Genomic DNA, 20,323 nt, shown 5'->3' on the forward strand with positions numbered 1-20,323 from the left:
ATTCTCACTGTAAATGCTCCCATTAGATTAAGTCCTAGAAGGGCAAAATCTATGGTACGTCTAAAGCGTATAGACAAATCAGTTTCAAATAAACTTATTGATAAAGAAGATGATCAAGTGATCATAATAAAGAGGCAAGTGATCTAGAAGATCACATGACATAACACTTCATAAAACCTGAGGAGAGGTTCAAGTACCTGAAAATATGAATGAAGAGATCTCTATGTTATGTCTTTATGAAAAAATATTGAAACCGATATAAAATATTTGTCGATTACATCTATGATATATATATATATATAAGGATCTTAAGTCTGGAGAAATAATTCAATTAGAATTGATTTCATATGAAAGACATGTAGTTTTGGACCTGCAGTTCAAGCACTCGAAAGTATAATGTCAATAGTGTGTGCAATCACTTTTAATATGCATTGTACTCTTTTTCCCTTACAAGATTTTGTCCCAATAGGTTTCCCTTGCAAGGTTTTTAACGAGGTAACCAGAAGATGTATTATTAAACACGTATACTCTTTTTCTTTTACTAAAAATTTTTTTCCACTGTATTTTATTTTAGTTAAGGTTTTGACGAGGCACGTTACCTATTGAATAGACATTCAAGGGGAGTATTATAAATCGTATTTTATTTATGGTGAATATCTATATTTTAGAGATTTTTTAGGGTTTGTTACTTAGTGGCTAAGTCACGTTTTCCTATAAATAGAGGGGTCCTATTCAATTGTAATTCATCTCAAATCAATAAGAATCACCTATCTCAACTTTTCTCTGCAATAATCTTCTTCTTATTTTATTGTTTTATAATACTTAAGTAAAAAATGAGCACAAAAAAATTGAATACCAACCTATCTCAAGTCGCATACCCATATAAATCTTAGAAATTTATATATGATTGAGAAACAAGATTTTACCAGAGTTTGCCAACAGTCTCAGTCTCTGATCAATTATTATAAAAACTTATAACTTTTACATAAACCAAGGAGATGAAACAATTGCATCAAATAGAAAAAATAAATAAGTAGTATTCTAAGAAAGTAATATATAGATAAAACACCTTGAAAGCACAACAATCTCAAGAGAAATACATGACAAGTTTTTACATTCCACTCTTCCAGTAAATACCCGTTCCATTAGTTCCAGTATTGTAGGGTATGGTAAGAAATTCTTAGCAAATCGTAGGTACGCTTCCAAAAACTGATTGTTTGATTCGTGTAAGGTAATATTTTAATCGATTTTAAAGTCTTAAGTATTAATATATACGTAGTTCAATAAGAAAAGATTAAATGAACAAAATTTTGGTTGATTTTAAAGTCCTAAATTATTAGAAAAATAATTAAATTGCAACTTTGTCCAATATAAAATTTGATTTTAAGGATAAAGACGAACGAGATCTCGCTAAAGATTTCCGTTGTCTATATATCTATATAAAGAAGGGCCAATAAGTGCTGACATGGCACCTCCCTTAATCTAGGATTCACATTTTATCTTTTTCCTGGTTTGTTTTTGCCTTTTCCCTCATTTTTTCCATTTATTCACAATTAAAAGCAAAACGTTTCATGTGTGTCTAACGGTTTCTGTCGTTTCACTTAAAAGCCACGCCCCACTTATTGCACGGGCCTAAAAGGTTTCTTCTTCTCATTTATAATGCAGAAAAAATATTTGTGATAAACATAACCAAACACTCCAATATTTTTGTGTTAAACAACAAAATATTCTTAAATTGTCAAATAGAGAAAAAGGAGTGAGAATTTTGTACTATCTGAAGATGCGTCAAGGATCGTCACTTCCACGATAGAAAGAAAGAGTGAGAATTTGGTAATATTCTGAAGATGAAGGTTCGTCACTTCCGCACCGATGATTTCTGCCAAACAAAAGCTTTCACTTACTAGATTTTGGCCCAGAAAAATTGAGTTTCTGCTCTTTGAAAGAAACAACAAATTCTCATGCGATTTCTTTGGCTAATCGCAAGAAACTTCTTGAGGTTTGAGCATAACCTGGCTGGTGAAGATTAATTTCTTTTCCTTTTTGAACTAATGCGTTTTTGGAATAAAGTCATAAACTGTATGGTGCAAAATATCTTACTCTATCCTTGAAAAGGAAATACTTTATTTTTTTTATCTAGAATTGTAACATTATTATTTAGATGTATTTATAGTAAACAATGACACTTTTATATTATTACTGCAGGAGAAGCACTTTCATATTAAAGATTTAAATACTCGATATATGAAACGTATTAGTTCGTGCACCAAAGATATATATAATGCCTTTTAAAAAAAAAAATCCATGCAGGAACTTTCTAGATAGATTTTAGTGGTGCTTTACAAGAGTTTGTTCTCTATAATGTGATAGAGGAAAGGAGAAATAATATCATATTTAAGTCGAGAAACAAGTGTATATATTACAACATATATTTGAAGAGGAGTGAACTTGTGGATAGAGGTAAATGACGATTAAGAATCAGTTTTTTTCCTGGCGACAATAATTCATTACACGTGAATCAGTTTTCATGAATTTTTATTCTATATAGACTCTTAATATTTCGGTTCTCTTTCCCTTCCCCACAATTGATGTTTATTACTATGGATGTATTACTGTTAGTGATGGATATATTGCATTATCACCAACAAGATAAAAAGGCTAGAACCTTAGCTACATATGTTGAGGCCTTCATTTCCACAAATATAAGGGAAATTCATTGAGAAGCAAACTTGCTTTACAAACAGAATGTGAGTTCTATGGACGACCTTCCTACAAACCACCATCAACCTCTTATATGCTTGACACTTTTAAATCCCGAATGAGTGCCTCGTAAAAAAGTTTGATCAGTCAGTTTTTGCGTGGAAAGAGTACTTATGCACGTTACATATTTTGCTCTTTATATAATGAGAGTTGGAACAACTTTATTTTTCCAATTGAGAGATTACTTCTCTTGTAATTAATTTTTTATTTTATTTTTTCCACATATAATATTTTCCTTATATATTTGTTTTTTGTATATAAGTCCTGCCTTATATGTGTGTTTTATTTTTTATTTTGGATATTTCATGTTTATTTTTGAAGAAGTTTATATGTTTTTTCCTTCTTATTTGTTCTCATGCCTTAGATGACTGTTTTATTTTTAATTTGGAAAAATAGTCGTTTTAGTCCTTTTGTTATTGCATAATTTCGGTTTGAGTCCTTGTGATATCTTATTTAATACATTTAAACTTTAATTAATCAAAGTGAGTGATTATAGTACTTTTACTCATGGAAGTTAACATTGCAAACAGAACGTTTACTACTACAGAGGGTAATTTGGGTATTACATTTAAGAGCTTATTAAAAAAATCTAATTTTACGAAAAATTTAAGAGCCATGATAATATTCTATTCTTTCTTGATGAATTTACTGAGCTTAAGGAGTATACAATAAAATGAATGCCGATTTTGGTGTACATTTCTGTGCATAAGAATAGAGGTATTATGGTTCCTCTTTATAGCATCGAATAGATCATGAAGAATTCTGTTAGAAGTTTCTGTAATCACTTAAAATGTTCTTGATGGTCAAGCTTACATCGTACATGGTTTGATTCATTGTAACGGATTTTGGCATTTGTTTTGCATTAATGGATTCGAGGGTGGATCAAAATCTCTCTCTGGCCGTGAAGTTGTGGACCTCTGGGTTGTATTTGCACTAATCTTGGCGAAGCCAGAATTTTCACTAAGAGGGGTCAAAATATAAATAAGTAAGCATGCAAAGAAATCAAAGGGAATTAATATATAGTATATATAGATAAATATTTAAAACGAAAAAGGGTCAGAAATGCCCTTAACGTATTAGAAATGGCTCAAAAATGTCCTCCTTCCACCTATGGGTTCAAATTTACCCTTAATGTTATTTTTACGCTTAAAAAGCCCCTCTCTTAACGGAAATATGATATGGCATTGATGGGCATTTTAATTAAACATGTAGCATTTATTTAGTCTGAAAAAAAATGAATTTTTTTTTACTAAAAACTGAAAAAAACGAATTTTTTTTCCCCAGTTTTTACAAAAAAACTGCTTTAAAAAAGCTGAAAAATATTTTCTAAAATAATATTTTTGTAAAACTGAAAAAAAAACTGAAAAGCAATTTTCTAAAGCAATAATTTTGTAAAAGCTGAAAAAAATATTTCCTCTTCTTCTTCCTTCCTTGTTTGTTCATATGTTTCATGAGTTCATTTTTTTTATATATTTTAGTTCTTCTAATGAGTTAGTATATCAAAACTAAAATATTTTCGTTTTTTTCAGTTTTTAGTAAAACAAAATTCATTAGTCTCGAAAAATGTAGCATTTATTTAGTTAAACATGTAGCATTTATTTAGGAATAGATTGGCTTTCTGAGTTCTGGAAAAATGATATTTTAATTAAACACGTAGCATTTATTTAGTTTGGAAAAAAGTGAATTTCTTTATACTAAAAACTGAAAAAAACGAAAATATTTCAGTTTTGATGTACTAACTCATTAGAAGACCTAAAATATATATATAAAAAATGAACTCACAAAGCATATGGACAAACAAGGAAGAAGAAGAAGAGGAAATATTTTTTTTCAGCTTTTACAAAAACATTACTTTAGAAAATTGCTTTTCAGTTTTTTTTTCAATTTTTACAAAAATATTGTTTTAAAAAATATTTTTCAGCTTTTTAAAAGTAGTTTTTTTGTAAAAACTGAAAAAAAATATTTTTATATTTTCATTTTTTAGTAAAAAGAAATTCACTTTTTCCAAACTAAATAAATGCTACATGTTTAATTAAAACGGAAAAGGGTCAGAAATGTCTTTAACGTATTAGAAATGGCTCAAAAATGCACTCCTTCCACCTATGTGTTCAAATTTGCCTTTAATATTAAAATGCCCATCAATGCCATGTCATCTTTCCGTTAAGAGAGGGGCATTTTTAAGCCTAAAAATAACATTAAGGGCAAATTTGAACTCATAAGTGGAAGGAGGGCATTTTTGAGCAATTTCTAATACGTTAAGGGCATTTTCTGACCCTTTTCCGTATTTAAAATTTAACCATCTATATAATTTTTCGACGAAAGTATGTCAATTGGCTCCCCTTACTAATAAGTGGCTACGCCATTGCTTAGAGTTCGATAATAAACATTTCTCTGAAATAATAACACGAAATCAAATTTTGATTTTGAATGTATTCCATGTGTTCTTGAATTAATTTCATTTTTTTTTCATATAAAACAAAAGAAAAATCACTATCGAAGAGGTATCCAAGAAGCATTCGATGAATTTGCCTTTGTTGTATGAGGTTTTTCCCCCCGAATATGATGTTGCCTATGTGCATATATGGTTTGGTCAATGGGGTTACATATACAATCATAGAAAAATTAAGATTCTAGCTGTAATACTCAAATTGCCCTCCATAGTAGTAACAAATATTATGTTTGCAATCTTAACTTCGATTAGTAATAGGACTAAAATCACTCAATTTAGTTAATTAAAATTTAGATGTGTTAAATGAGATATCAGAAGAACCAAAATCAAAATTAGACGATAACATTGAGGGACTAAAATAATAATTTTTCCTTTTAATTTTTGATATTTCATATTCGAGGAAATTAACTAGTTCTAATATAAAAAACATCCATATAAGCAAGATCTTGTTTAGGCGATTTACCATAACCTAATTTAAATTTAAACATAAAAATTGCAGCAGAGAAAATAGTTTGAAGACGAGAAAGGGTAGTAATCTCTCTTTCTCCCTTTTATCATCACACGCAGCTGCATAAACCCCATTTCTCACCTCTTTTTCTCCTTTCATCATCCCTCAATAAGAACATATATACGCACCAATATACACACAGAGACGAAGGAATAAACTTACTTCTCAATTAATTGAAAAAAAAGAAAAAAAGAGGATGAAAAACAGCCACAGCCCCCATCATCAGAACCTATCGTCCGATGTCGAAACGGCGGTTCCTTCATCATCAGCCGAACAATCTCAGCCGTCGTCCGTTGCCCCACCTTCGATGACTTCATCACCTGCCACGTCATCATCGGAGAAACCAACGGCGCCGGCGGAGGACGTAGCTGCTACACGCGACCCTACCTCCGTCGCCTCGGCGGCGGAGTTTGTGACAGTTGAACGGCGGAGCGAATATGGCGCCGTTTGCAAATGGGCGATAGCGAATTTTACAAGAGTAAAGGCGAGGGCGTTATGGAGCAAGTACTTTGAAGTCGGCGGTTTCGATTGCCGTTTGCTAGTTTACCCAAAAGGTGACTCACAGGCATTGCCAGGTTATATTTCTGTATACCTTCAAATTATGGACCCTCGCAATACGACGTCGTCTAAGTGGGACTGTTTTGCCAGTTACCGTCTTGCCATTGAGAACCCTAGGGATTCCTCAAAGTCCATTCATCGTGATTCGTGGCATCGTTTCTCTTCCAAAAAGAAATCTCATGGCTGGTGTGATTTCACTCCTTCAAATTCCATATTAGACCCTAAATTTGGGTTTTTATTCAACAATGATTGCATTCTTGTCACTGCAGATATACTTATACTTAATGAATCTGTTAGCTTTTCGCGCGATAACAACAATGAATTGCAGTCGAACTCTGTATCGAATGTAGTGGTTACTGGTTCCTCTGGGGATGTTCTGAGTGGGAAATTTACTTGGAAGGTTCATAATTTTAGCTTGTTTAAAGAAATGATAAAGACTCAGAAAATTATGAGCCCGATTTTTCCAGCTGGGGAATGTAATTTGAGGATTAGTGTGTATCAGAGCGCGGTAAATGGGGTTGAGTATTTGTCGATGTGTTTAGAGAGTAAGGACACTGAGAAGACATTGATTTCGGATAGAAGTTGTTGGTGCTTGTTTAGAATGTCAGTGTTAAATCAGAAGGCGGGTTTCAATCATATGCATCGGGATTCTTATGGAAGGTTTGCTGCTGATAATAAGAGCGGGGATAATACGAGCTTGGGATGGAATGATTATATGAAAATAGTTGATTTTATGGGTACGGATTCAGGGTTCTTGGTAGATGACACTGCTGTTTTTAGCACTTCGTTCCATGTTATTAAAGAGCTTAGTAGCTTTTCAAAGAATGGTGGACTGATTGGGCTGCGGAATGGGAGTGGTTCCAGGAAATCTGATGGTCACATGGGGAAGTTTACATGGAGGATTGAGAACTTTACAAGATTGAAGGATATTTTAAAGAAAAGGAAGATTACGGGGCTTTGCATAAAGAGCAGGAGGTTTCAGATTGGAAACCGGGATTGTCGGCTGATTGTTTATCCCAGAGGTACGCCTTATGCCCCCTACAGTAATCTCATAACATATGAAAACTCAAATATGTTCCGGTATGCTCACAGCTGCTTTCATTGCCTTTTTAGTATGGTGTTAGTTGGTGAGGCTTGGTTTCTGTACGTAAACAAGTTCCTTCCGTATTTTGCTATGGTAAATCTGATATCAAGGCTCCACAGAAATTAGAGAAATGTGTTCATGTAAAATGTATGTATTTATCTGATCATGCAAACTTCTTGCCTCCAGCATAAATGACCTTTTCTGTCATAATTTTTGTGTTATGCTGCTTGTTCGTGCACTGCTTCTGCTGTCGTGTGTTGAGCATGTAAATTCATGAGCACTATCAGCACCCGTTCCTCAAAATATTTTATACATGAAGCTTCCTTGTATAGACGGGTGGGTTGCTCTAGTGGTAAGCACCCTCCACTTCCAACCAAGAGGTTGTGAGTTCGAGTCACCCCAAGAGCAAGGTGGGTAGTTCTTGGAGGGAGGGAGCCGAGGGTCTATCGGAAACAGCCTCTCTACCCCAGGGTAGGGGTAAGGTCTGCGTACACACTACCCTCCCAGACCCCACTAGTGGGATTATACTGGGTTGTTGTTGTTGTTGTTGTAAGCTTCCTTGTATATCTTCACACATTTAGCCTTTTCCTTGTAATTAAATAAGCTCAATTGACATAACTGACGTGTGCTACATTTGTCCACGGAATCAGGGCAGTCTCAGCCACCATGCCACCTTTCAGTGTTTCTTGAAGTTACGGATTCAAGGAATAGTAACAGTGACTGGAGTTGTTTTGTGAGCCATCGTTTGTCTGTTGTGAACCAAAAAATGGAGGAGAAGTCGGTAACCAAGGAATCTCAGAACCGGTACTCTAAAGCTGCAAAGGACTGGGGTTGGCGTGAATTTGTGACACTCACTAGTCTCTTTGATCAAGATTCTGGATTTCTCGTTCAGGATATGGTTGTATTTTCCGCAGAAGTTCTTATCTTGAAGGAGTCATCCATCATTGAAGAATTGATAGATGAGGACATTGACCAACCAAAGGCTGGTTCTCAGCTGGATAAAGCAGGGAAAAAAAGCTCTTTTACGTGGAAGGTGGAGAACTTTTTTTTCTTCAAGGAGATAATGGAAACACGGAAAATATTTAGCAAATATTTTCAAGCAGGTGGATGTGAGCTTCGTATTGGTGCGTATTTTCCTGTAGACCCTTTTGTTAAAATTTTAATATTGTCTGCGTCCCATGGTTGACAATTACCAATCTTGTTTCTTGTTTTACACCGCAGGTGTATATGAATCTTTTGACACTATATGTATATATTTGGAGAGTGATCAGTCTATTGGCAGTGACCCGGAGAAGAATTTTTGGGTTAAATACAGGATGGCTATTCTTAACCAGAAATGTCAGTCTAAAACTGTATGGAAGGAATCTTCCATTTGCACTAAAACTTGGAATAATTCTGTTCTTCAATTTATGAAGGTATCAGATATGATGGAATCAGATGCTGGGTTCCTTGTACGTGATACAGTTGTCTTTGTTTGTGAAATTTTGGACTGCTGCCCTTGGTTTGACTTTGCTGACCTGGAGGTTAGTGATCAATCTTTTATCTAAATGGGCGTTTGTTGTTAAGAGGAAGTACCTGTAACTTCTCTCTCTCTCTTTCTCAGTCTAATCTGTGTGATCATAAAATTTCAATCACCGTCATTGGCATTTGTGGACCAAGGGAAAATTTAACAACAACAACATACCCAGTGAAATCCCGCATGTCAGGTGTCTGGGGAGGCTAGTGTGTACGCCGGTCTTACCCCTACTTTGTGAAAATAGAGAGACAGTTTCCGATAGACAGTTGGCTCAAGGAAAGCATAGTCACAACAATAATGAAAAGGAAATACGACTGTGAAGAAGCTATGGAAGAGAAGCAGTAGCAACCAACTAGAAAAATAAGATAACCGAAGCAAAAGAAACAACATGTAGTAATAGAAATTTAAGACCAGGAAAAGGGAAAGAATACAGGTTTGAAAAAGAAATACGCTCGACTACCTGCTACCCTAATCCTCGACCTCCACAGTCTCCTATCAAGTGTCATGTCCTTGGTAAGCTGAAGATGTGCCATGTCCTGCCTGATCACCTTTTCCCGATACTTCTTCGGCCTACCTCTACCTCTCTTTGGACCCAACATAGCACCAAGGAAAAATTTAAATTCATGAAAAGCAAGCAGCTCATCCCGTCTCTCTATTTAGTTAGCATTTAACAGTGAAATATGTGCCTAAGTAGTGGAGGTTTTTGAGTCTTTAGGTAGTTATCAGAAGATGGGGGGGGGGGGGTCTTTAGGTATGCCATGAGGGAATAGGTAGTAATTGAAATCTAACGTAGTAATTGAAATCTAAGAACAGGAAATACGAGAATAACAGGGAAAGAAAGAATACAAGTCTAAAAAAGAAATACGCTCGACTACCTACTACCCTAATCCTCGACCTCCACACTCTCCTATCAAGTGTCATGTCCTTGGTATATTTGAAGATGTGCATGTCCTGCTTGATCACCTCTTCTCCGTACTTCTTCGGCCTACCTCTACCTCTCTTGGGTTCTCTTTGAGAATGTCTTGATTTGTATTCTGCCCTCTTTCCTATCTCCCTACTCTTGTTATTTTTCTTTTTCTTTTTCTCTTTTTGCGTTGTTTGCATTTTCTTTACATATTTCTATCACAAAAAATAGATGGTGCTTATATGCTTAAGTTTTAAGTGGAGAAAGGAACATTAAATGTCAAATGTCAATGTCATGCATTGCTGTTCAATGTTCAATCTTATTTTTGTTGAATTTCAGAATTGGTCTCCGTAGTACTGTAGCTTGGACTTGAACCTGGTCTGTCTGTTTTTTATTGTGTGGGTAGAACGGTATCCGAAACCCACTGGCCCGACTAATCTGGATTTGTGCTATGTAGGCCCATTAAAAGGGGAAGCGCTCCCTACCACGAGTTACTCCATTCCCAGGACACGCAATATGACAGTGTGCAATACAACAAAAAGATGGACATGCTTCAAATGCGCCTTATCCCATATGAAACTTCCTCTGTTCCATAAAAAATTGCCAGTCAATGAGTTTTATTTGACTGTAGTTTTCTCCAAACATTTGTTTAATCTTTCTAACCATAAAATTATGATTTTACTTTTTATGTAATTGACAAAAATTATGTTTGCTTACTTGATAAAAAAATGTAATTGACAAAAATTATGATATCGTGTCCGACTTCACTCTGAAGTTAGATGCTTTGACTTCGAACCTCGCCATTCTTTTTGGGTAATGGGTGTAATCTTTTTATATTCTTACCAATAAAGAAAAGCCATGGACATCCTAACTCAATATTCTACTAATGTGTATGCTATAACATTATATCTAGGTACCAAAGTACTTGCTCTAATCCAACTAACTCAAGAATCTATGCAAGACACGACAATTTCAAGTGATCCACTATGATATTACACCCAGTTGATCTATAATCGTACTTAGGGTTTGGCCCATTGCTATCCCTAACCAAAATTCATCCTTATATTTAATCCCTTAGTTAAAACCCTTAACTCTCAACTATCTAATCCATCATCTAGGATACCCATTTATAGATAATGATAAACTACTAAACTAGAGCATAAAAATTACCTCTTTGAGCCCACAGATTGAAGAAATCTCGGATTTGAGTAGTAGGGTTCTTATGGTGAATATATGAGATAGTCAAGAATATTATTGATGGTTAGAGTGTTAACTTAAGTAATCCATGGATTAAAGGGCTCAATCCCACCTTACCCCAGTGTTTCTTTACGCCCATTTTATGTCCCAACGTCTCCTCACTCCTTGCTTTAGAGAAAGCTTCTGCTAATTTTTTTGATGAAGTAAGAAGATTTTATAGATGGCATCAAGAAGATGCATAAAGTACAAAAGAGGAATTACATCATAAGACTGTCAGCTTTAATACAAAAGAGAGCTAGTGAGCTGATGACGTCCAAAAAATTAATAGGGCAATTAACAGGAGCGAAGTTATGCCAACTATAAAGCCATAAAAGACATCTAGCCTTAAGAGTGGGAGTGGGAGCGGGAACTGATGTCCCATCAAAATATCTGCAATTCCTTTCCGTCCAAACACACCAAAAAATACATGCAGGAATTGTTTGCTAGATTCTTCTGATGGACTTATCAACTTTCCATAGAGACCAGCATTCATAGGCATCGTTAATACTCTATGGCATGACCCAGCTAAGACTAAACATAGAGAGAAACATGCACCAAATATCTGAGACAACTGGACAATGTAGCATTAGGTGTCTGTTGGTTTCTAACTGCTGTAGGCACATGAAGCATCTGCTAATGGTTGGAATGCTTCTTCTGCTGATATTATCCTGGGTTAGACATGCTTCATTAAGGGCTATCCAGCTGAAACAAATGACCTTAGTAGGGAGCTTTGTTTTCCAGATATACTTCCAAGGCCATCTTTCAATAATCTGATTGAAGGAGCTCAAACATAAGTAGCCTGCTTTCACAGAATAGAAACCATCCTTCCACTTCAGGCTGTCAGCAGCACCTTGCCTGACAGAATGTCCTTCCAATTTAGCTCACATGTTCATTAGTTGAGGTAGTTCCCAGTCCTGAATATTCCTCCTAAACTGAATGCTCCAGGTATAGTCTTGCCAATTCTGAGAAATGGTGGTCTTGATCTTGAGCTATCTGTACAGGCTTGGATATTCGTTCATTAGTACAGACCCCTCTAACCACCTGTCCTTCCAAAACTTGATGTTGGTGTCATTGCCCACTTTAAATGAGGTATTTAAGAAGAATCATTCCATAGTTATCTGATGTTTTTCCATGTCCCAACTCCATGTGGGCTCCTGGATAAATTAGTGCACCAGTGGTTTTGAGAACCATGATTTTCCATGTCCCAGCTCCATGTGGGCTCCTGGTTTTGAGAAAAGTTTCTGCTATTAGGTGACCGCTTTCAGCTTCTTCAGAAGCTATGTGTTTTCTTCTTTTTTTCAAATAACCAAACCACCCCTGCTCATTACTTGGGGCATTACATGTGGCTTGGTCTAGCAGTGTTTGTTTGCATGCTTCTACATCTTTTCTCCCATGAATATTAGTTGCTAGTAGAATGCTTATTTGATTATTTCTAAGATCTTAATTTCTCCATCTGTTTTGTGTTTTTTTAAAATAATTTTTTCTAGGTGTTGGCTTCTGAGGATGATCAGGATGCTCTGACAACTGACCCTGATGAACTCATTGACTCGGAAGATAGTGAAGGTATCAGTGATGAAGAGGATATCTTCAGAAATCTTCTTTCTGGAGCAGGGTTTCACCTCACATATGGAGATAATCCATCGCAGCCACAGGTCACTCTAAGGGAAAAGCTCCTTATGGATGCTGGTGCAATAGCTGGGTTCCTGGCTGGACTTCGTGTGTATCTTGATGACCCTGCTAAAGTAAAGCGTTTGCTCCTTCCTACTAATATATCTGGCTGTAGTGATGAAAAGAAGGGAAATAAAAATGACAACTCCTCTCCCAGTTTGATGAACTTGCTGATGGGGGTAAAAGTGTTGCAGCAAGCGATCATTGATTTACTGTTGGATATTATGGTCGAATGTTGCCAACCTTCAGAAGGAAGTTCTAGTAGTGAGTCATCTGAAGTGAAACCTAAAGCTTTTCCAGATGGCAATGGAGCAGGTAGTCAATTGGAGTCTGATAGAGGTAATGGTGCAAAAGAACCTTTGCAACTTTATGCCCATGATAGACTGGATACAGTGACGGAGGAGAGTATGAATTCATCTGCTGTCCAAAGCTCTGATATTGATGGGATTAATGCACCTGAAAAGGCCTTCTCTGGGCAGCCTATGTATCCACCAGAAACATCTGCTGGTGGCTCCTCTGAAAATCCTTCCCTTCGTACTAAGGTACAACAGCTATCTTCCTGTTGAAGTTTCCTGGTTTGATATGTCTTGGTATAGACCATTCACAGAGTTTTCAATTTCAGACCAAATGGCCAGAGCAGTCTGAGGAGCTTCTGGGATTGATAGTAAACTCCCTAAGAGCACTAGATGGAGCTGTTCCACAAGGTTGTCCTGAGCCAAGGAGGAGGCCGCAGTCTGCCCAAAAGATAGCCCTTGTATTGGATAAAGCTCCAAAGCATCTACAGCCGGACCTAGTTGCGTTGGTTCCAAAATTGGTTGAGCATTCAGAACATCCACTTGCTGCTTATGCGCTTCTAGGACGACTTCAGAAGCCAGATGCTGAACCCGCATTAAGGATGCCAGTGAGATATTCTGAAAGTTTCTTCTGTTTCTTCAATCATGCATGAAAAATGATTGTACCTTTGCATCATTTCTATTACATAGAGCAATTAGCATTCAGCACTTACAAAGTGGCAATTTCTCTCAGGTCTTTGGTGCCCTTGGCCAGTTGGAATGTAGCAGTGATGTGTGGGAACGTGTTCTTTTCCAGTCATTTGATCTTTTAGCAGATTCCATTGATGAACCTCTTGCAGCAACTGTTGACTTCATATTCAAGGCTGCCCTTCATTGTCTACATCTTCCAGAAGCAGTATGCATAAGATTTGGTTATATATATATATATATATGTATGCACCCTTCTACCAGTGTAATATTTTGATTTTCGCTGCAGGTTAGAGCCGTACGCGTCCGGCTAAAAAAACTAGGCACTGAAGTCTCCCCATGTGTTCTTGATTATTTGACCCGAACTGTAAATAGCTGTGCAGATGTTGCAGAAGCTATTCTAAGAGATATTGATTGCGACAATGATTCTGGTGACAATTGCTCGGCTGTACCATGTGGGATTTTCTTATTTGGTGAAAGTTGTCATACTTCAGAAAGACCGCCTGAAGTAGATGAGCAAGCTTTCCTTTGTACTCATCATTTTTCTGATATTTATATACTTATTGACATGTTATCAATTCCATGTCTTGCCGTTGAAGCTTCCCAAACATTTGAGAGAGCTGTAGCTCGAGGGGCCATTGTGGCTCAGTCTGTAGCCATGGTCTTGGAAAGACGTTTTGCTCGGAGATTACATATGACCTCTCAATATGTTGAAAATTTTCCGCACACTGACGTGGTTGTGGAAGGGGAAACCATTGAGCAATTGACAGCCCAACAAGATGATTTTACTTCAATTCTTGGTCTTGCTGAGACATTGGCACTCTCTAGAGATCCACATTTAAAAGGTTTTGTAAAGTTGCTTTACACAATATTGTTCAAGTGGTATGCAGATGAGTCTTATCGATTGAGGATACTCAAGAGGCTTGTTGATCGTGCTACCAGTTCAACGGAAAGTGCTCGTGAAGTAGATCTAGATTTGGAGATATTGGTAACCTTGATATGTGAGGAGCAGGAAATTGTTAGACTAGTCCTAAGCATGATGAGGGAGGTTGTTGAACTAGCCAATGTTGATCGTGCCACACTTTGGCATCAATTGTGTGCTAGTGAAGATGAAATTATGCGCATTCGCGAGGAAAGGAAAGCTGAAAATACCAGTATAGCTAAAGAAATAGCTATCATGTCCCAAAAGCTTAACGAATCGGAGGCTGCTAATAATCGTCTCAAGGTATCTTGGTCATTATTATTTATTTTTTAGGATATGTTTGCTTGAAAGAATATCTCATTCTTTTTCTGGTGAATTTTGATTTGACAAAACCTTGAAAAATCAGTCTGAAATGAGGGCTGAGATGGATCGGTTTTCTCGGGAAAGAAAGGAACTCGCAGAACAGATACAAGAAGTTGAGAGTCAACTTGAATGGCTACGATCTGAACGGGATGATAAAATTGCTAGGCTCACTGCAGAAAAAAGAGCTCTTCAAGATCGTTTGCATGATGCCGAGGCACAACTTTCCCAACTGAAATCACGGAAACGTGATGAATTAAAGGTCTGCATTCCATCATTAATTGGCATGTATTGTTGTTTACATTTAATCTTTAAGTTTGTTAAGTAGCTTTCAGACCTTTATGACTCTTAGTTCTTTGACATTTCTTCTCTTTTATTTTTTTGCTTCCTGGTTTTACTTTTTTCTTTCTTTGTTGAAAGCTCTTATTTTGCCTGTTGATCATTTACCAATTTAGCCGTGAGTTCCGGTCATTTAATTAAACGAATCTATATTTCCTTAAAGGTAAAATTTCTTTGAAGATTGATATTTCTAGTGTCATATCACCAGATTTTTATTTACAAATGTCAATTTAATTAAAAATGAGGTCCAATGCTTCGTGTTTCTTTGAGTGCCTTGTGGTACAACTTACCTAAGTAGAGTCAGTTTCAGCTCTTGCCAGTTCCTTAGGTAGACTATGAATCAGACCATGTGGTGTTCTTATTAGGTTTGTCAATCTTGATTAGGGTGCTCTTTTGATCTCGTAGCTTTATATACAGATAGTTAATGAAAGTTTTGATATCGGAATAGTATCTTTTATTCATTCAAAGACTATACATTTATAGGAGAAAACAAATCAATAAAAAGGGAAAATAATCCCTTGATTCTAGATTGTCCAGAATTAAGAGAGAATTCTAATCTGAATATAATTCCAAAGAATCTGAAACTTCTTATCTGATCTGATTTGATCCCACATGATCATAATCAGATAATACAAATCAACCGTTTATTAAGGCAGTAATCTTTCATGTTCAATCAAATGATAATATCAACGTTGTGTGCCACTATGTGTATCATATTACTTCGTTCAGACCTTTAATGTCATTCCCAAAAGGATCAACTCCTTTTAATATGTAGATGCTAATTAGTCTTTCTAATCCCATTTGCTGTAATATAACTTGTTGTAGGGCCCACTGGACACAAAAAAACAAAATTTTACCAGGGTTCTTTTTCCCCCCTTCAAAAATAACGGTGGTGTCTGTGCCAGTTTGCATGCTCCTCGACTATACCACCGGGTACTTGCTACCTCCTGCCAGCATAGGTACTAAGTAACTCTGCCCTCCTAGGTTTAGGCAAATTGGAAAGAAGTCACTTACTCTTTTTCTTCTTTGCTGGTTTTTGAACCCTGGTTTCCAAGGTATAGGCCACACCCTTGAGTGCAACATTTGTCAAAGGTTATTTTGGTGTTATATCCATACTTGCCTTATGTTTTCTTTTTCTTGGACTTCATAACTAGGCAACGAAATAATTTGAGACCAAGGAGTATGCTTTGTGCAACCAAATAAATTATTCTTCTTATAGAAGCTTTAGGGAGTGCCCCGAGTCACTTTTCTGGAACTGCTGAATGGTTCGATCTTTTTCTTTTGGAATTGCAAATATTTAAAGACTTTTGACGGTCCCTGCTTGTAATTGTTGCAGATGGAAATTCCTCTTTGTTAAATTTGTTGTGTGTTTTATTTCTTTTTGTTTTCTTTGGGGTTCCTAAATGGATTAACATATTACATGTTTTTCTCTTTCCCTGACTGTAAACTATCAATCTTGCAGAGAGTGATGAAGGAGAAAAATACTCTTGCAGAAAGGTTAAAGAATGCTGAAGCTGCACGGAAAAGATTTGACGAGGAACTAAAACGTTATGCCACAGAGAAAGTGACCAGAGAAGAATTACGAAAGTCACTTGAGGATGAAGTACGCCGGTTGACTCAAACAGTTGGGCAAACGGAAGGGGAGAAACGTGAAAAGGAGGAGCAGGTTGCTCGTTGTGAAGCTTTTATTGATGGAATGGAATCCAAGCTGGAGGCTTGCGAGGTTTTTGTTCTTGCTACTTCTTTTCCTATTTCTTTGATGCCTGTCTTCTGCCTTAATTATGGTGGTGGTTTATATCTTTTATGTTTTGAAAAAGTAAGAACAAGGATATTTTATTATTTGGTCGAATTAAAAAGGAACTTTGAGGTTGCTGAAAATTAAAAAAATGAAAATTGATAAATTAAGCGATGAAGCCGTCATAGAATGTTTAGCTCCTGCCGGATGAAGGATAGAAATTTGATCATTTATCTATTTGAGTGTTATAGAGTATATTTTTCATTCTTCAATGTTATAAAGGGGGTAGAAGGTTTTTCTTGTAGAGCCGCATGCACAAAAGATCACCAGTAGGATTGCTAAATTCTATCCGTTTTCTGTTCCTCATCTTCTTTTCGCCTTTTCATGCAAGATAAGGAAAGCTTTTATTTTGTTATACATCGGAGTAGAGCCATTTTTAATGGGATTGGCTTGTGAGGTCGGCCCAACCCAACCCATTAGTTGGGTGGGGTTGGGCTACGATATTTTTAGTCCATTTTAAACTGAGCTTTTTAGCCCAGCTCCAATCGGCTCGCTGGCCTCAAGGGCTAGACTAGGTTGTCTCTTAAGGCAAAATATTTTAAAAAAGAATTCGCCAATTCGGTCAACTTATATGTTAATGTATTGATTTATTCAAATTTAATATGTAAGCTAAATTTTTACTCATTTGTGCTATTAAATGTGTACTCAACATTCTTAAAAAGTTTTATACAATTTGGCTTTCTTTTCAAATAGGTGGTAGGTATCTGAACTTTTTTCTTTCAATTAGGTAATAGGTGTCTGAACTTTTTCCTTACAAATGGGTGGTAGGTAGATGTGTTCCAATGAATATGGTGAAACGCATGTCCTATTCATATATGAATTTCTGAAGTTCGTTGAGCATCATTTACCAACTTCCTCTTCCAAAATTATACTATTTTGTTCATTCTCTTTTTGTTTTGGTTGTAGCCATGGAAGAAGAAAAAAGGAAAACAAAAACCTTGAGTAGCATTACTGGTGGCAACTGACAAACTTATATATATTTTTTTAAAAGAAAAGTTGAAGGGCTAGCCCACAGCCTGCTTTGAGCTGGGTGTGGTAGCACTTTGAATGTCCTTTTGAGATGTATGGCAGGACTGGGTTAGGCTGTTGAATTCTATAGTTCGCGAGAATTGGGTCAGCCCGTTTGACAGCTCTACAATTAACGTACTGAGTTTTTGTTGTTGGTTTTCGAATGCGCCTTATCTTTCACTTTCTCTTAAAGGTGGCATAATGATGTGTAAAAGTTGGCAAAGCTGCCAATCTCTTTGTAATTGCTTTGCTCTTTTCTTTTTGTTCTCTTTTATTTATTTTCATATTCTGCATTTAATCTTTCCCCCCTTGTGTTTTTCACCTTCATCTGTCTTTCTTCCACATCATTAGTGATCTTTGTTACTGTACAAATTTGGCTCAATTTGGGTGCATGTTGCTTTGTATTTGTGTGAAACTTACTCTGATGGGCATTAGGTATCAAAGTTGATTCTTTTGTTGCTTCATTTTCAGCAATACATCCGTCAGCTTGAATCATCACTTCAGGAAGAAATGTCTCGGCATGCCCCACTGTATGGAGCTGGCTTGGAAGCTTTATCAATGAATGAGTTGGATACATTATCACGTATTCATGAAGAAGGACTCAGACAGATCCATGCCATCCAACAGCGTAATGGAAGTCCAGCTGGTAGTCCTATAGTAATCCCCCATAACCTTCCGCCTACTCATGCGTTGTTTCCTGCTCCTCCTCCGATGGCTGTTGGAATGCCCCCATCTCTTGTTCCAAATGGTGTTGGGATCCACAGCAATGGCCATGTAAATGGTTCTATTGGGCCCTGGTTCAATCATTCTTGAATCTGGGTCTAGGACGACCCTTGTTATGATCAAGGTGGCTAGTTGTTTCATTCTCAAGCCTTGCAGCTAAGTAGGAGAGCAATGTGTAGGCAGTAGGTTTGGTCATCTTTTTCTATTTTCAAGCTCTCTTGGCGTTGGCTGGTACCACTGTGGGAAAAATTGGTAGGCGTTGTCCAATAGCAACCAACATTTCAAATGCCACACTTATTCATGGTTTTTACTTTTTCGTCAAATTAATTAAAATGCATTAGAAAGTTTTGATTACTGTTTATCTCTGTATTCGCAGAAACTCTCAATGATCGTTTGCTTCCTAGTTATTTCCGGGCAGGGGCTAATTATTATCAAAATAATTGAAAATTGTCCTGGCAGATGCCCTGTTATCTGTAATCTGCATCCCTTGTTTGTAGTGTTTTTATCTTACGGTTTATTTCTTCTTCCCTTTGCTCCTATGTGTGTCTTGAATTTTGGGAATATGGTCTGATCACGGCTGCATTTTCCTTTCTTCGCATGTCTCAACTTTCCAGATCGTATGATTTGGGTTGATCAGTTCCCTGGAATAGCACTCGACACCTTCAGAGTTGGAAACTCTCTAGTCTCATCCTCATTTTTTTTGGGGAGCCAAAATGAAAGGGATATTGTCGACTCAGTAGGAGATCATTTGCCAATGGACCCCAAAATATTAGGAAATTGACAATCTCATACTTAAAATACAGTCAGTGCAAACACACGGGCACACATTTTTTGGCGAGCAAGAATAACATTAACCAGAACAAGACTGTAAAATGACGAGGATACTGGTGACTCAGATGACAGTAACAGAACTCAATTCAACTTTTCAATCGTGTTGATAGCGGGATTGTTAACATCTTATCTATTTAGCTTTGGCATTGTTACACAAATAGTTGGTTAGATTCACTGTTTATTTTTTCTATCTGGTGTATATAAACTATACACACATATACATGTATATATATATTGTATATATATATATATACGTCGGCTATTTTTAGTTTAAGAAATTAGATGGGCGGCTATTTGGATGAATCCTTCTTTAGCCTGCTTTTGTCTCATTACTCGTGTTTTAATTTAGTTAAAGGATGCAAATATTCTCACATTGTTCAATTGTACACATCGAAATTCTGTACAAGTTTTTGTTTTCCTCCTCGTGGAATTTCTACAACTGTCATCTTCCACTTATCTGCAAACACTATAGCCAAACCATTATTGTCCGAGTTAGTATTGCATAGCTTCATCTTTCCAAATTAACTTAGCAAATTCATCAGAATATCTGTTTTTATCATTTTGCTTTTTCCGTTTTGAGTTAACTAGTATTAGTACCCGCACGGATACAAATATCAAATTATGATTAGGATTATATATAAATTACCTTAAAATTTAAACCTTCTAGATAAAAATTACAGATATC

The 20,323-nt window shown here is 36.4% G+C and overlaps 1 protein-coding gene across 2 annotated transcripts; it reads left to right on the plus strand.

Annotated features, from left to right (window-relative positions):
* The first annotated feature begins 5,677 nt into the window (after nt 1-5,677).
* LOC104086219 (uncharacterized) lies at nt 5,678-19,168 on the plus strand. Of its 2 annotated transcripts, none has more exons than XM_009590425.4 (10): nt 5,678-7,294; nt 8,007-8,480; nt 8,578-8,879; nt 12,500-13,222; nt 13,303-13,581; nt 13,707-13,868; nt 13,950-14,885; nt 14,989-15,204; nt 16,107-16,240; nt 16,744-16,807. In XM_009590425.4, exons 1-10 carry the CDS (start codon nt 5,911-5,913, stop codon nt 16,748-16,750), a joined length of 4,617 nt encoding a protein of 1,538 aa, XP_009588720.1. In that variant the 5' UTR covers nt 5,678-5,910; the 3' UTR covers nt 16,751-16,807. The 2 variants fall into 2 exon arrangements, with proteins under 2 accessions (XP_009588720.1, XP_009588719.1); XM_009590424.4 differs by lacking the exon at nt 16,107-16,240 and adding an exon at nt 18,556-19,168 and having other exon boundaries at nt 5,682-7,294; nt 16,744-17,004.
* The last annotated feature ends 1,155 nt before the right edge of the window (nt 19,169-20,323 follow it).

The sequence above is a fragment of the Nicotiana tomentosiformis genome, chromosome 2 (assembly GCF_000390325.3).
Source record: "Nicotiana tomentosiformis chromosome 2, ASM39032v3, whole genome shotgun sequence".
Taxonomy (NCBI): Eukaryota; Viridiplantae; Streptophyta; class Magnoliopsida; order Solanales; family Solanaceae; genus Nicotiana; species Nicotiana tomentosiformis.

What these genes read in the sequence shown, in the direction of transcription:
- LOC104086219 (XM_009590424.4), top strand. Translation starts at nt 5,911, where the DNA reads ATGAAAAACAGCCACAGCCCCCATCATCAGAACCTATCGTCCGATGTC. An exon ending in TTGACTTTGCTGACCTGGAG is followed by an intron (nt 8,880 to 12,499) that starts GTTAGTGATCAA and finishes AATTTTTTCTAG; the next exon opens with GTGTTGGCTTCTGAGGATGA. An exon ending in ATCCTTCCCTTCGTACTAAG is followed by an intron (nt 13,223 to 13,302) that starts GTACAACAGCTA and finishes TTTCAATTTCAG; the next exon opens with ACCAAATGGCCAGAGCAGTC.